The 16860-nt window shown below is 37.4% G+C and overlaps 1 protein-coding gene across 3 annotated transcripts in view; it reads left to right on the top strand.

The window, feature by feature from the left end:
• Positions 1-935: 935 nt before the first annotated feature.
• Positions 936-16860, top strand: part of herc2 (HECT and RLD domain containing E3 ubiquitin protein ligase 2) — a 70956-nt gene continuing 55031 nt past the window's right edge. For 2 of the 3 annotated variants that reach the window (XM_053228305.1, XM_053228301.1), the window contains exons 1-12: positions 936-1029; positions 2800-2909; positions 6492-6585; positions 6714-6848; positions 10526-10748; positions 10845-10945; positions 12609-12750; positions 13781-13891; positions 14206-14377; positions 14465-14638; positions 15912-15929; positions 16664-16852. In XM_053228305.1, coding sequence (XP_053084280.1) covers positions 2838-2909; positions 6492-6585; positions 6714-6848; positions 10526-10748; positions 10845-10945; positions 12609-12750; positions 13781-13891; positions 14206-14377; positions 14465-14638; positions 15912-15929; positions 16664-16852 — 1431 coding nt within the window. In that variant the 5' untranslated portion in view covers positions 936-1029; positions 2800-2837. The remainder of the gene's footprint in view (positions 1030-2799; positions 2910-6491; positions 6586-6713; positions 6849-10525; positions 10749-10844; positions 10946-12608; positions 12751-13780; positions 13892-14205; positions 14378-14464; positions 14639-15911; positions 15930-16663; positions 16853-16860) is intronic. The other variant, XM_053228308.1, reaches the window with a different exon arrangement.

Raw genomic sequence — 16860 nt, 5'->3', positions numbered from 1 at the left:
GTACAGTAATGTGTGCAGAAAACATGCGTAAAGAACTTCTGTGCAGCAAGAATGAAATTATAAATCCTTTTAAATATACAAAAACGTAAACAGCAACAAACTAAACCAATTTCCAAATCACATCAACTGAAAACTGTGCCACTGTTTCATAGTTCACTTTCTATAATGTTTTCTCAGTAATATTTCACTTTGTTAGAAAATGAAGGTTTGGAAATCTAAAACATGTTCTTTTTTACTGACACAGTAATGTAGAAGAAATAAAATAAACTTCTCCGACAAAAAAAATGGTATAAAAAATTGTGGCTTAAACCTTTAATATTTCAATAATGTTATCTTCTTGTTTTTCTTCTATTTTAATTTTAAATAAAATATATTCTGAAGCATTGAATGTTCTTTTTTCTAATGACAGATTGGATATACTGTAAAAGAATTTTTTTACAACTGTAAACAAACAAACAAACAAACAAATAAATAATGGGAAACATTATACAAATATGATGAAGTGATTAAAAGGTAAGGTTTATAGCCTTCGTGTTTATGAGATGAATATGAATATGGCACTGCAATGGAAAAATTGGCAAAAAATTATTTAAAATATAGTCTGAATATGATTTATTTTTATTTATTTTTATATATTATTATTGTATATTATTGTATTTTTTGTGTGTTCATTTTATGAAATGTTTTAAAATATTACTATTAGAAATTTTGTATTTTATTTTAGTGAATATCACGATGTTATGTTATGTTATGTTATATAATATTATGTTTAGATATATTTAAAATTATTTTCTTTATATTTTTATAAAAATTAAAAATGCAGGCTTGGGAAGTCTCTAAGCCCCTAAGCCCCGCCCCCTGTTGCACTGAAAATGCTAAAAGCGGGTGACGTAAGGCTCCATCACGCCGCTGGATGCTGATTGGTTGTTCGCGCTGTCAGTCATCACACAAGATGGCGGACGTTAAAATGCAGCAGAGCTCGTAAAGGGGGGACCGAAGGAGCAGGACAGCGATAAGAAACCAGTCGAGGTACAACACTCTGTTTATGCTTTATAAAATTAGCTTGCGGATTAAAACGAGGTTGTTAATGCAAGGATGAGGATGTAAACTTTAAGAACAGCTCGCTGTCAGAGCTTAGAAATGTCCTCTTGTGCATGTAGCAGGGTTAGCCGGTTAGCTAGCACCGTTAGCCTACTGCTGAACAGCATATCAACAACACAGCGAGCTCACGAGCTCAGTGTCTGTACTGAATCATCTCTACTGCATTTATCTGCTTTTTAATAACTACTTTTAACACCATGAACCAAGCTGATGCTCTCAGTGCGTGTCCAGGATGCCATATGCATGTATTTTATTAACTAATTTCTCTAAGAAGGCTGTTGATCCATCATCATCATCATCATCATCACTGTCAGGATGAAGCCTTATTCAGTTTAAATAACTAATTAACCCTTAAATGATCTCTGTCATGCTTAAACTGCTTAAACACAGGGTTGTTAAATTCTTAAACTTATTAAAATGTTATGCATAGACTATAAATACTGTCCCTTAAAGACTGAGAGAATTAAAATGTAAAAACATTACACCTGGAGAAGAGACAAACATCTTCTCATAAACACTCAGGTCTAAAATATTGAATCCTTTTTTTCTTTATTTCTTTTTTTTTTTTTCCAACAAACAATTATTCATATTTCATTCAGGGTTTAGATAGAAGTGTGGGATTTAAAAGCGCTCATTCCCAAACTTTCCATATTTCAGTTTATTTCTAATTATGCACATAATAAAAAATAAAAATGTGTTTGAGAGAATAAAAGAATGTCTGATGATTTAAAACCTCCAAGTCTTGAGTCTTGGACAAGATAATATCCAGGCTTTTGTCCTGATTTTCCGTACTTTTCCATGAATTTTCCCCTTTATCTAAAACTCCATATCACTGTAATCAGACTCTGGGGTAAAATATTTTTAATTTATTCACCAACATCCATCAGTAAAGGGAAAGAGCGGCTGAAGATAGATTTATATAAGATCGATAAATGAAATGTAGTTTATTGATGCATCCCGGAGCTCGTTTCCACACCCGGAAAAGTCTGGAAATTCTGGGAATTCTGTCTGAATATTATCTAGCCAACAACATGAAGGTTTTATGTGAATATGTTTCTGTTTAGATGTTCTGTTATTTTACATTTTTACCTTTTTATTAAATTAGTAATCAGTTAGGACATGGAATTTGTCCTCGGAATTCTGGGAATTCTGTTTGTTCTAGCCAATGACGTGAAGGTTTAACATGAAGGTTTCCCTGTAGACGTTCTGTTATTTTACATTTTTACCTTTTTAATAAATTGGCAATTGGTTAGAACATGGAATGTGGTGTTCTGGGAATTCTGGGAATTCTGTCTGGATATTATCTAACCAATGACATGAAGGTTTTACATGACATGAAATTCCAGATAATACGTTTATGTTTATTAATCATCATCTATCTATCTAGTGGCTGAAGATAGATTTATATAAGATAGATGAGTGAAATGTGCTTTATTCATGCTTCCTTTTCTTTTATTTAACCTTTTGTTATACAATTAATTACCAATAAACCGGAACTCGGAGACCTGGGATGTTTAAACAGATTATTTTTCTGGAAAATTCGGCCTTTTTAATCACACGGTAGTAGAAGAATGAATTTAAAAACACTAAAATGTGGCAAACTGAAAGTATGCTGTGACTTTAAAGCCTTTTAGATGTAGTGTGTGGGAAATTTTATGTGTATTTTTATTTATTTTTTTGTCGTTGTGGAATTTTTAGGGAAGGCTGCATTTGCAGCCCGGAGAAAAGAAGACAGGATGCCGTCCCCTTCTTTTTTCCTCGACGCTCAGCTGCGATTTCATGACAAATGGCTGAAGATCGATTTGCAGGTAAATGAAACGGTGTAGATTTTATTATTAATATTCATTATTCCAAATCTTAAAATGAACAAGGATTACCGTTAATCATTTCTGTTTTTCTAATTAATATAAATATACGCTGTAAAAGGAATCCCTGACTGCAAAAAGTTTGTGCACCCCTGGCGTAGGGAACGTTACGGCCATCTACCAATGAACTCGTAAAATAATACAAGTTAAATAAACAATAACTCGTATTGCGCAATAGCTAGCGTCCTAGTAACGCACTCTGATGCTGTTGTAGTCAGAAAATTCCTCGTTTAAATTAAACTCTGTTTTTAAAATTCCTGACGCTCGGTGAAGTGTAAACACACTTTCAGGAGACAATCAGTTATTTTTATTTTTATCTTAATAATAATTTAGTGATATGATGTTGATATCATGATGCATTATGTCATGATACACTTTTCTGAGATATCGTTTATGTTGTGATCTGTTTATTAATTTTAATTAAATTTATAAAATTTTTTAAATAATTGCAGACTGAAAGCAGCTGATTTATTGCTAAGATTTTTGCAGATTTTATTATTATTATTATTATTATTATTTTATTTATTATTATTATTTTCTTGTTTCTTTTGTGGTAAATATTAATTTATTTTTCTATGTTATTTTCTTTTTTTTTTTCCCCCGTATTTATTTATTTATTTATTTATTTATTAAAAAAACCTTTTTTTTTCTTCTTCCAAGACACGTAAAGCCTAAAAACAAAAATTTATTTATTTTTTAAACTGCTGCTCGTGCTGCGTCAGAGCGCGGCGTAACACACTCGGAGGACAGCGCTATCCGCCCTCTTCCGCATACACAAGCTCACGGACGCCTGTGATTGGCCAGTTTCGCTGTGATTGACAGGGGAGAGACGGTATGCCCCTCCCACCCAGAGAGCATCCATGGCTTTGCAAACCTCGTAAAATTTAATCAGCATAGCGCAGAGCGAAAGCTAGCAAATATCTAGCTAAAATCAGTGATGCATTAAATCACGGTTGTCATGGTAACGTTATAAATCGCCGAGACCCAGATTCCGAAATCCCACTCATGGATCCTGGAATTATAATGAGATATTTCTAGTCTATTTTTCTTTGAAATTAAACAATTTATTATCCTTTTGTAGTTTATTATAAATCAAATAGAATTACGTATCATTATGTAAATAATTGTCCTTTATTTTATAATTATTTAAAATGAAATATATTAAAATTATTTATTACGAAACCAACTCCAAATGCTCAAGGGGGATTTTATTTAAAAAAAAATGTAATTTTATGAAATTTAAATGCTCTCTGTGACGTAACCACCGAGAATTAGATTAGATTAGAATAAAGACGTTAATTTAAGCACGTTTTAGCTTTTCAGGCTCTAAAACGTCCGGCAGGCTTCCAGGTATTAAATAAATAATTATTTTTGAGGTTGTAATCTGTAGAATATTCATCCCAGTCCTCATAACGACGTTCGCTCACATTTGACTGTATCTTTGACTGAGTTCCTTTCAGTTATCGCCGTAATTTGCATTGAATCAACGGCAGGAAAACGCCAGCTGCTTTCTCCGCACGTTCTGTTGCGATGGCTGTTTGTAGAAGAGGAAGGACGAGCTCGGCTTTTATTCACTCGTTAAAAAAAATAAATCAAGCAGTGAAAATTAAAACACGCAGAAAAGAATGTCTGCATTTATTCTGAATGAATAATGAATTATACGGGGTGCCAATAGATTTGCCTTATTGTTATTATTTTTTTTACAAATATACAAATGGCATTATTTAAAATCTTTTTAAACATTAAAACAGTTTTGAAAGATAAATATTTTGTTTAATTAGATATGATTAAAGATATGGAAAAATATTAATAATTTCATGTGTGTGTTAATTGTATATTTCTCTTTGATATGATGTGATTTTTATGTCTTTTTTTTTTTTTTTAATATATATAAATATCCTCGTGTTTAGTGTGTGCACAGCGCTGAAATAAAGTAGCTGATAATGAAAACGAGTGTATTTTTACGCCAGGCAGAATCCCGGCTAGATCAGGTGACATTTTCCTGCATGTTTTTGTTCCTCTTCCTCGTGCGGGCGGGTGATAAACGAGCGCTTGTATTACAACACGCTCTCGTGCGACTGAGACTGGAGTTTGTATTCACCAAGGCCGACTTTTACAGCGTGATTAGAGTCGTATTCCTCACGTGTTTGGGATTGCGCTTCGTGAAAACAGTGATGTTAAGTTTCCAGAAACGGATATTCAGAAATGAAATCTTAGAATCCAACCTTCCACTTGAACGTGTATAAACTCACACACAGTTTAGAGTAGTATTTACTTTAGATTCATAAACATGGGCACATTATTTGGTTGAATCTGTTTCCAGATCATAAATACATCATCAATCATGATGAGTAAAGTTAGCTGGCTAGCTTCTTGCTAACAGTAGACATGCTTTTTTGGAGGCGTCCATTTTTTTCCCACTTTCTAGCTCGAAAATAACGTGATTCCGATTTCAAACTAGACCCATTTTCATGCCATATAAGTGTAAAACTGATTTACTTTTTAATTCTTCATGATTTAGGTTGATGGCTTTTCTAGTCTCAGTTTCAGAGGCTCCGCCCACTGTATTTGGAGTCTCTCATGTCTTTTGTACACTTTTCTGGCCACAAGCTTCAGCATCATAAAGGATATAGTCTGACTGGCTCTCCATAATTCCATACACCGAATTCCAACCGTAAAAACATTCAAACGAAGTTTTCATAGTTCAGAAAGTTTCATTTGATGTGGACTTGTATGTTTGCTGATGGACTTTGAGAAAAGGTCTCTGATTGGTCGACTGCCGTGTCAGTCAAATTCCTGTGAAAGTAGGCGGTCCTTGATACTTTTATTGTCGGAATCGCAGGGGGACAAATCGTACAGCAAGTCAAAGCTTGCAGTCTTGTTTCGTGGTGTGAAGAAGCTAATAAGTGGTAGCTAGTGTAACATAACTAGCTAGTTAAGTGCGTTAATACGTAGCACATTGTATTTCAGCAAATCAGCTGGCGAACTGACTCACAGATTATTTGAGTCTGGCTGATGTCTTTATTTTCTCTCAACCACGAGGTGACTTCTGATTCATCATCTGTCATCGGTACGCATAAATTAATCTACCAAGTGAAAATCCTTGTAGCGTCAGTCAGATTGTGACTTCACCGATGTGCGATACAGCGATTCAATCGTTCATACGCAATCTTCCCAGGTCACGAAGTCTGGTCACGTTTACTACGATTACATTCTATTAATAATTCTACAAGTTTGAAGTTTAACTCTTGATTTTCCGAAGGTTATCATACTTCGTCTGAAAGCGCTATCTGCCCTCTTCCGCATACATGAGGTGTCAAACTCCTACGATTGGCTAGCGTTACTGTGATCGACAGGGGAGACAGTGAATAAAAAAAAAAAAAAAACATTTAAAAAGCTTTCTTAAGATATGGATCTAACATGATTTTGTCACTCTTGCACTATATTGTGTAGCACAAGAGTATATTATATTTTGAAGAATGAAATGACAATTGGCGTGCTTGTGGCTTTTTTTTTTCCCTTCAGCGTGCATTCTCTTCAGAAGGACTGAGTGAGATGTGGAATGAGATGGTTAAAGATGAAGAGATCGTTTTCAACAGAGAGGAATCCGCCTATCCAGGTACCGCCGTCAATATCCGCATATAGCTAGCAGAGATGTCTTTTTTTTTTTTTAATATATATATGTGTATATATATGTCGTAGAATCGTTATCTGAAATGAGCCTTCACCTCGCGTTCTCATTCTCAGAGGACTCGGCGGATTGTCCTGGGGCTCAGAAGAAGGACGAGTCCAACGACAAGGAGAAGAAAGAGGAAGAAGAGACGTCTTCGTCATCCGTCCGTCATTCCATGATCGAGACGTGGGATTGGGGAAGACAGCCAGGTGGGCGGAGCCGCTAATTAATCCCGCTCTGTAGTTGTAAAGCGAGATGTCGGGTAGCTACAGCGCTGAAATCGACGTGCTGAGCGCAGCGTTCCTGATCAGGCGTTCTGCAAGGTCATCCCACTCGCTCTTCACCAAACCTGACAGAGTTTTCATTTTCAACACAATCCTGATCTTAAAAAAAAAAAATACTCAATACTGATAAAATACTGCTGATTTATACACATCTCTGTCTACTCCAGCACTTATTTCTCTTCTTACAGGACAAACTCCTTTTCTTCTGAGCTTTTTTTTAATGAATTTAATGAACACAGACTGAGTGATTTCTCTTTCAGGAGCCAGGAGCACTGGGACTAAACACAGTCTGAGTGAAAAATCCAATTATCTTGGATTAAAAAGAAATGACGTGGTATTGCAAAAAAAAGTAATTTGCTTTTGGTTAGGAGGAAACAATAAGGCCAGTGGAGCTTTTCTTTTTTTCTTTCTCTCTTTCTTAAATAGATGGCGGAATTCTCGTTATTAAGTAGCGGTCATGTCGACTTTGTGGCGTCGCATATTTCTGTAAATTTCAGTTTTAACCCTTTCTGTAGATGCCTCCGAAAAACGTCAGACACAACGTCGATGACTTTTCATTCAAAGTGTTTCAGTTTCAAGTGTTAAAAAATTTTTTTGTGACATAATCATTTAATAAGCATTTAATCATAATGGCAATTGAATTATAACTTGTCCTAAGTGACGGTGATGGCTCCAGAGGTAAGGCTTCTGGGAAGGAGGAGGTTGTAGGTTCAAATCCCAAATTCAGGTCTGTTTTAGTTGTTCTGAAAGGAACTTTCCGGAAATCCGGACGTAGAATAAAGCGGCCGTTTGACCCCCCGATAAAGACTCCTGGCTTAATCAAAGGTCGATTTGAATAAACGCAACTGCCAAATGAATAAAATTTTAATATTTAAATATGTCTGTGCTCTTTCACTGTGAGAGGACTTTAGAACATCATGAAAGAGTTAAGTGCTTCCTCTGAAGGTTCAGAAAGGTCAAATATGAGTCATATAGATATATATATATATATATGTTTTCAGCTGAAGTGTTTTCAACTGAACTTCACAGAATGGTATCGAGGATCGAGTCGTGATGTCCAAACATGGCTCTGGATTCAGTGGAGGGCACACATGACTTGCTCCATCTCATGTAGGCTTAACACATCTAATCTGTCTCTGTGTGTGTGTGTGTGTGTGTGTGTGTGTGTGTGTGTGTGTGTGTGTGTGTGTGTGTGTGAGAGAGAGAGAGAGAGAGAGAGAGAGAGAGAGAGAGAGAGAGAAAAGAGAGAGAGTTTTAAGCCTCAGGCACGTGAAGTTTGTCAGGCTCGGGTAACTGTACAGACTGTGTGTGAGGGACAGTTATTTTTACCCGGCTCTCTCTGTGTGTGTGTGTGTGTGTGTGTGTGTGTGTGTGTGTGTGTGTGTGTTGGGGTGGAGCTGCTCTCCTGCTCAGGGCAGATAAGTCCACGCTGATGGAAAAGCATTGCACCACCTCTGTATACATCACATGTTGGAAAGCTTAATAAACACGGTGTTTGTTATCCCATTGCATAACAGGTTTCCTCAGCCTCGTATCCTGCTGAAAGAGAACCGTCCTGAACTAGCCAACGCATAACCTAAAGTAGCCCTGAAATAAAAAAAATATCAGTGTTTTGATGTTATGGACACCAGTATGGTAATATATAGCTAAAAAGAAAACACTTTAAAACAGGTTTTGAGTTTGTAATTCATTGCTTCTTCCTGGGAAAATGATTAAAATGACTTGTCCAGTTAAATGCTCTTTAGAAAGTTTATGCCCCGCCCTAAGGGGTGTGTCTAGCTCCACAGGAGCAGCTCGTTAGCAGTAAACACGGTTCGTTGTTGTGCTTTTGGCCGAGCGTCTTCCCGTACACTGTTCTCTTTTCCAACTGAGAATAAATGGGCGGAGTTTGTGCGGGCTGGCAGCTCTGTGACTTCCCAGGATATCGTCAGGGATATCGTCCTGGTTAAGGTGGACAGGTGAAGCTGAAAAAGCTTGCTCGATAAACTCTTCTCCACATTCAGCGAATTCTCTCACGTTTGTTTAGATTCAGTGGGGGCGTGGCATGGTGTATCTCGAACGCTATTGGCTGTTGTTTAAACAGTCGAACGCTTTCGACACGCCACCACTCTGACTTCCTATTTCGAAAGGAAATACGTCAGCGTTCGGAATCGGATGAAGTGCATCTTTAATCTTTAATGCAAATTTTCTACTCTATAAACAAAAAAAAAACATTCATGTCCTAATGTTTTAGTTTGTGATGTCACTAAACAGGTTCACGTCACCTTGAATATGCAAATGAGTAGAAATTGGCTTGATAACTGAAAACTTTTACCTACACAACCTGTGCACTAGCTGTCTTAGCTCATGTTAGTGATGAACGATATAGTGGTTGTCATGGTTACGTCGACTTCGATAAGCATTCCTCCAGCACTGTTGAATAAAATCTCTAAATTAGATCATGTTAAAGATAAAAGGCTTTTAAGGATTGTAGGAGTGGTATGGAGGTGCTTTTCTAATTTGCATATCATGAATATTCATCGACCCTGCCATTTTATAATGAGAGTAAAGGTATAGACATTTTTCCAGCTCATTTTTTTCAGACATTAAATCCTGATTTGTTTGTATGTTGATTAAAATGACACTTTCAGAGGTAACCTCAACGTACAGATACTTTAAAGTTGATTTTTATTTTATTTTTTTTGGTCCTTTAACAAAGCTTCATATTGGAGTACTAGAGTTTCATTGATGCTCTGTTTGAAAACGTCGCAGTTCAGGTCCATTTGCACCGGCGGCTCACTTGCTTGGGGAGTAAATGGAAAAATAAATGGACCATGAAATGTTGTACATGCTGAAGGATTGGAGAAGAGCTTGTTAAATCAAGAATCTTTATTTATTTATTTATTTATTTTCAGTTTAGTGAAAAAAATACGATGAGATCTCATCTCTCAGCTTGACTGACTGAACTAAGAATATTTGTTGAATATATCTGATGAAATGCTTTACTGAAAATTCTCATCTCAGTGAAACACACCTGTGTGCTGATCGCTTCAGGTGATATGAAAACAAATTTCAGACCTGCCTAGTGAAAAATCCGATCTTTGAGTATCCTTGAGCTCTTCGACTCGAACTGTGTCTATGAATTTGTTTAATTTTCACGGCTTTCTTGCACTTGGTCAGAAAGTCAAGCTTGAAATTTATTTTTTTTTAAAATTTTGTTTTATTTATTTATTTTTTTTTAAATGTATTGCGTCATGTTATTGATGTTACTGACGTTCCGCCGTATCTCTCACGCTGTTGTGTGCGTAGCGTCTCATATCGTCGAAAATCTGTCTGGAAAATCTACTCTGTTGAAACGATAAACCCTCAGAATCAATTTGCAAATTGTGATGGTGTACGTTTGATGCTCGGCAACTGAACTTCTTCTAAAAGTTTTGATATTTCTGCATGAAAATTGGTCGCATCTGCCACGAGGTTACGTCATCTCTAGACAGATCTTTCAACAAGGATCCAAACAAAACAAAACTTTTACAGCTTTCTTTTCTGTAGGAGCTTGAAATCTCACTCATTCATGAATAAACCCTGTGTGTGTGTGTGTGTGTGTGTGTGTGTTGTGTGTTCAGATGAAGGAGAGCTGAAGGATTGTCTCCTGGTGCTTGTGGAGGACCAGCAGAAACTCGCCGCTCAGACGGCTAAGAGCACTCTGTCTGCGCGGCGTCTGAGCCAGCGGCTACTCATCCTGGAGCGCTACCTCATCTCCCTCACCCACAGCATGATGGAGGAGAAGTACAAAGTCCGGTGGAAGAGTCCACCCAGCCCCCCGCTGCCCACCGTCGATAATAAGAGGTGCGAAGGACAGGAAGGTGTTGCGCAATAAAGCGAGATTTGCGTGATAGAAAGAGTTTCCATTGCTTTATCTGTGCATTGTGTGTGTTTCTGCAGCAGTCGTCCTGTCAGTAAAGGAGTGGAGGGTTTGGCTCAAGTCGGGTCCAGGGCTGCTCTTTCTTTCGCTTTCGCATTCCTCCGTCGAGCCTGGAGGTCCGGTAAGCAACATTCAAACCTGATCAGCGCCTCTGTTTTATCAATAGGTGCTATTTTCAGCACTTTAGAAGCAGAGCTCTCAGACGCATTTTATTTTATTTCATTTTATTAAATCAACGTCCATCCCAGGTCATAGCCTCGACAGAAAAATACCCCACCCAAAGAAAAAAAAAAACAAAAAAAACCAAAACATCCATGCTGGGAATTGGTTTCAGCTTGCTGCAGTCTGAAAGTGGAAAAGCGCCCTGATGTTTTTCCGACTGATGATGTGATGTGATGCGATGTGATGTGATGTTTCAGTCCGTAGGGAGTGGGCAGGACCGGCTGCTCTGGATCTGTGAGCGGAGAGCTGACCTGTAACCCGAGCTCTGCGCTACACACACACAAAGGATTCAAACAGATCCAATGCCGTTAGGAATGAGAACACATTAGGCCCGAAAGAGCTAAATGTGCATCATGTGTGTCTCTGGTGATGTGGCTCAGTCAGCCTTCAGGAGAGCTCTGATTGGTCGTGTGCCTGGAAATGTTGTGATGAGACATTTGTGGTTTTTATAAAGGCATTCAGAGTAAAAGTAAAACATCCAGGACTTTCCATCTTCTACAGGGTGGAGATGTGTTCCTACTTTCCAACCTCTTTCTAAAAGTGTAGCCCATTAAAAATCTTACAGAAATTCCAGCATAAAATTAGAATTTAATATTATTTGTAATAGTATGTAGTATTCTCTTGCATGGAACCATATCACTTACTTTCCACGCTTTAGCAGAACTCATGATTTCTTTCGTGTTCCCGTTTTTCAGTACCTAATTAAACCATTGACTAATCCAGACCTCTGAGTGAGACACATGACCGATATTTTAGTCACTGAAATGACACCAAGCCATAAGGATCTTCTAGAGTTACACCACTAAAAAAAGGGTTAGTTTACCCGAATAGCACGAAGTGTGATTTAGTTTTAACCCATAATAACACATGGATAACATTTTCCCTAATGTCAATCTGATTCCTAAATAAAATTCTCGATCGATACAGAAGGAGATGAACTGAGCGAGGAGAACTAGTTCATGTCTGCTAGCAAATGCTTATCCTCACTAACTATCGTGTAACTAAATGGGTAGTCAATCATGTAACATCGCTAGTTACTATTATTGTAGCTACATGTGTTGTTTCTGACTTCAGTTAATTGGACTTACACGATGCATCACTACAGGTTGAGCAAACCACGTCTGCTCTTGGATTCTAAAGAACAACCGGCTTTGGCTCAAAGCGCCTGTTCACAACAGATAAAGAGAGAGAGAGAGAGAGAGAGAGAGAGAGAGAGAAACTGAGAGGCAGAGAGAAAGGGCGAGAGCAAAAGACAGGAAGAGTGAGACAGAAAAGGGGGGAGGGGGAGAGAGAGGAAGAGGGAGAGAGAGAGAGCGCTCAATCTGATCCACGTCGGAAAGCAGTTTATAGGAGACACCTGTGTGTCTCATTTCCGGTGGAACTTTGGCAACAAACTCGTCAGTTTATTAACAGTTTATTTCCCTCACATTTCATATTTGCATCTCAGACAGCAATATGATGTTGCTAGTGATGTCTTGAGTTGCTGTATCACCTTCTCGGAGAGTGAATATTTGATCCAGGGTTGCCAGATCATGACTGATGACCTGTTTTTTGCGGTCCAGGTGACGACGCAGACCTGTGCAGTGAGCTGCTGCAGGAGTCTCTGGATGCCCTGCGCGCCCTCCCCGAGGCCACACTGTTCGATGAGAGCACCGTGTCATCCGTGTGGCTGGAGGTCGTTGAGAGAGCTACCAAATTCCTCAGGTTGGGAGAGGGTTAATGAGGAATACGTATTAAATAAACTGGCAAGACATGTTAAAGATAAGGCTTCACAATAGCACTAATTATGGCCAAAGAAAATAAATGAGCCCTAAACCCTTTTCATGAGTTCACATGAAATGATACTGTTACTGTAATGGCAGGAAAACACATTAACAAATATTTTATATATAAAAAAACATTATTTTACCATAATGGCATGAATACACATGAAAATGACATTGTTACCATAGTGACAGAAATACACGTGATTGTTAGTTAGATAAAAATATCTAAAACATTGTCACCATAATGACACGAATACACGTAAAAATATTGTTACCGTATTGTTACCATAACGACAAATACACATGAATGTAACATTCTGTTACCGTAATGACATGAATACAGGTTAAAAAAAAATATATTGTTACCATAATGACATGAATACAGGTAAAAATATTGCTTCCATAATGACACAAGTACACATGAAAATAACATTTTTACCGTAATGACACGAATACATATTAAAAAATGTTACCAATTATGACACAAATGCAAATGAAAATAACATTCTATTACCATAATGATACCAATACATTTGAAAATAACATGCTGTTACTGTAATGACATGAATACACCTGATCATCAGTGTAGAACATTTAAATTCTGTTACCGTAATGACTCAAATAACACCCAAACACCAGGTTATGAAAATAGTTACATGAATGTCTGTTTCTAAATTGACGTTGTTACCGTAATAACATGAATGCACATGAAAATAACTTTCTATTCCAGTCATTAATCAAAGACACATGAATATTAGGTTATGAAAATAACTTTATCATAATGACACACATGGAGTACACGTGAATCAGCTCATGAAAATAACATTATTACCGTAATGTCTCTAAATCGAAGTTATAAAGTGCATTTACAATCATTTATTCCTTTTCTTTCACTTAGCTCTAACAGTATTGACTGAAGTGCTTTTTTTAAAAAAATAATTTCTTTATTTGTTTATTTTTGGGAGCAGTGAAGTGCACGGAGGCGGGATTGGTAAAGCTCCCAGCGGCATTCCGCTGCAGGATCAGCACCTGGCCCTGGCTATTCTCCTGGAGCTGGCGGTTCAGAGAGGCACGCTCAGGTACACGCCAATTTTAACCTCCTTACACAACAGGATTCTGTTCTAGGTCAAGGGTCATCAGTCAACTACATTTACCAGAGCTGATAAATGGTTTTTGGGGGAAAAAACATGTCTGTAATTCAGCGTCTCTTGTCTGTTAAACATGAACCTCACTGTCATCTGTTGCGGTTTATCCAATCACGTATAATTATGTGAATTGTGTTGCTATGGGCGGCTCATCGTGGCCGAGAGGGGTGGGAGAATTAGGAGCCACCATGCTGGTCTTAAAGCTGATAAATATACGACTACACAGTAGTGACTGCGTGTGATTGTAGCCAGCTGTTGTCTGCTGTGCTGCTGCTGCTGAGGCTGTGGGACAGAGGCACCAGAGAGATGGATAACGAGCGCTCCAGCCAGGGCACCAGCGCCCCCTTACTGCCCCTGCTACAGCGCTTCCAGAGCATCCACAGCAGCAAGGAGGAGCCCGTGCCTGAGGAGGAGCTCGAGGTCGGGACACTGAATTAAAATCTGTAGAATTGCAGCTACAGTTCGTTGTTGTCTTGCTATAAATCATCCTCTCCACTCCACTTCCAGATTTTATCTGCCCCGCTGAGTCCGAACGAAAGTTTCCTGCGCTACCTGAACCTGCCCCAGGACAACGAGCTGGCCATTGACCTGCGGCAGACGGCTGTGGTCATCATGGCTCACCTGGACCGCCTGGCAGTGCCCTGTAGCCCCCCACCGTGCAGCTCACCCACCTCCAGCAAGGTACTGCACCTGCCGCGCTGCTTTCACTTTAACCTCTCAAACGTCTTAAACCTGGATGCTGATCATATACAGCTCGAATTTGGTACGCGCTAAATTTGAACAGACTTTTTCAATATTTCAGGAAAAGCTGATTAGTTCAGTGCGGGCAAGGACACAGCAGTTGAACTTTATTTTTTCTTTCTTTCTTTCTTTCCTTTTTTTTTTTTTTTTTTTTTTAAGCAAAAATGTTCAGCTCCAATCTGTGAGGTTTTTATTCATTTAAATGTAAAGTGCTTGAGATGTAAAGTAATTGTTTTTCTGTCATTTTTGACGACCTGCTGCTGTAGGCCTTTTAAATAATATTGTTTTGTCTATTACCGTAATGACAGGAATATGCTTAATATCACTATCGGTAAATAACGCTGCTACTGTATGAGACAAATACGCATGAATGTTTCCATAATGACACGAATATACATGTGAATATCATTATTACCACAATGATGATAATACACATGAATATCGGTTTATGAAAATAAGTCTATTACCGTATTGACACTAATACTATTGAATATCGGCTTTTCAGAATAACATTTGGTTACTGTCGTGAAACGAATACGCATGAATATCAGTTTATAAAAAAATAATACTCGGATACTGTAATGACCTCAGTATACAAATCAGTTTATGAAAATAATGTTCTGTTTCCATAATGATCTGAATGCAGAGAAATTTCCGTTTATCAAACTAGCATTCTGTTACCGTAATGCCCTGAAGGCACACAAACATCAGTTTAATAAAAGACTCAAAGACACGAGTATCAGGTTATGAAAATAACATTGTTACCATAGTGACACAATTACACAAGTATTAGTTTATGAAAATAACGTTCCGTCACCGTAATGACACAAATCCCCATATTGCACTAATGACCTTTGGCATCTTTCTAATTTGTTTTTAATTTGCATAGTCATGCATATTTATATTTTCTGTTAATTTAGAGTTTGTCACTGTTTTTATTTATTTATTTATTCGTTTAAAATGGGGTACACATACAGGGGGAGTTTAATCCTGATGCGTTTGTGTTAAGAGACCCAGGAATGTCACGAGATTTTATAGTTTAGAGCAGGAGCTAGACAATGGAAATAATTCATTAATCCCAGTTATAGCTTTCCTGTAGCTTTTTATTCTGTTTATAAACTGCTGTTTGACTAATTGTGCTCTCTCTCTCTCTCTCTCTCTCTCTCTCTCTCTCTCTCTCTCTCTCCCTCCCTCTGTACCTGCCGTGTTGAAGGACCATGGACCCGTGCAGGTACCTGAACCTGTTATCTATTCCTTAATGTCTGCAGTTGGTCTTATTGACCTGTCGTGTGTCTTTCGCATATACAAAGTGCACAGTGTCTCGTTCAAACACTTTTGCTAATCAGCTTAACGCTCTTGTTGGAGGGGATTTATCACGAGTCAGTACTGGATTAATCTAAACGACGCCTTGTTAAAGACGTCTCTCACAAAATACTTTCTCAAAGTCATGAACCTATTTTCCACTATTTGTACATACGGACAAGACTAAGGGTAATTTAAAAAAAAAAAAAAAAAATTGTAATTTTTGTATGGACATACATTTAGAGCCTATGTTGATTACATTATTAAAAAAAAAAAAAAAAAAATATATATATATATATATATATATATATATATATATATATATATATATATATATATTTTTTTTTTTTTTTTTTAATGTAATATTTTAGTTATATTAATGCATTTTTAAAATCTAATGTGTTTTATATTATTTATAAGGTTTTTTTAAAAAATATTTTAATTTTTTTTTTTTTTTTTCTAGTTTTAATTCCACAAAGACAGTTTTATTTTTAAAACCTTTTAATCAAAAGATTTTTGCTGTGAATTGTCAAAAAAAAAAAAAAAATTGTCGTCAAGATTTAAAGAATTATAGGTTTGGTGCATGACTTTAGAGAATTTGGGCTCCAGTGCTGATGCTCAATGTGTCTCTTTATATTTTTATTTATTTATTTTTTTTTAAAGAGTACATTGCAGGAGGTGATTGGCTGGGGATTGCTGGGATGGAAAGTATACGCCAATCTGAACGGACCAATCCAGTGCAAAGCTCTGTCCAACCTGGGCGTGACCCAAATCGTGTGCTCAGAGAAAGGCTTTCTCCTGCTGACCATCACTGGTGCTGTCTACACTCAGAATTATAAAAGCACCACCCTCGTGAGTGT

Source organism: Pangasianodon hypophthalmus, chromosome 2 (assembly GCF_027358585.1).
Source record: "Pangasianodon hypophthalmus isolate fPanHyp1 chromosome 2, fPanHyp1.pri, whole genome shotgun sequence".
NCBI classification, from domain to species: domain Eukaryota; kingdom Metazoa; phylum Chordata; class Actinopteri; order Siluriformes; family Pangasiidae; genus Pangasianodon; species Pangasianodon hypophthalmus.
Note: the sequence above shows the minus strand (reverse complement) of the source record. Positions and strands in the feature narration are given on the sequence as shown.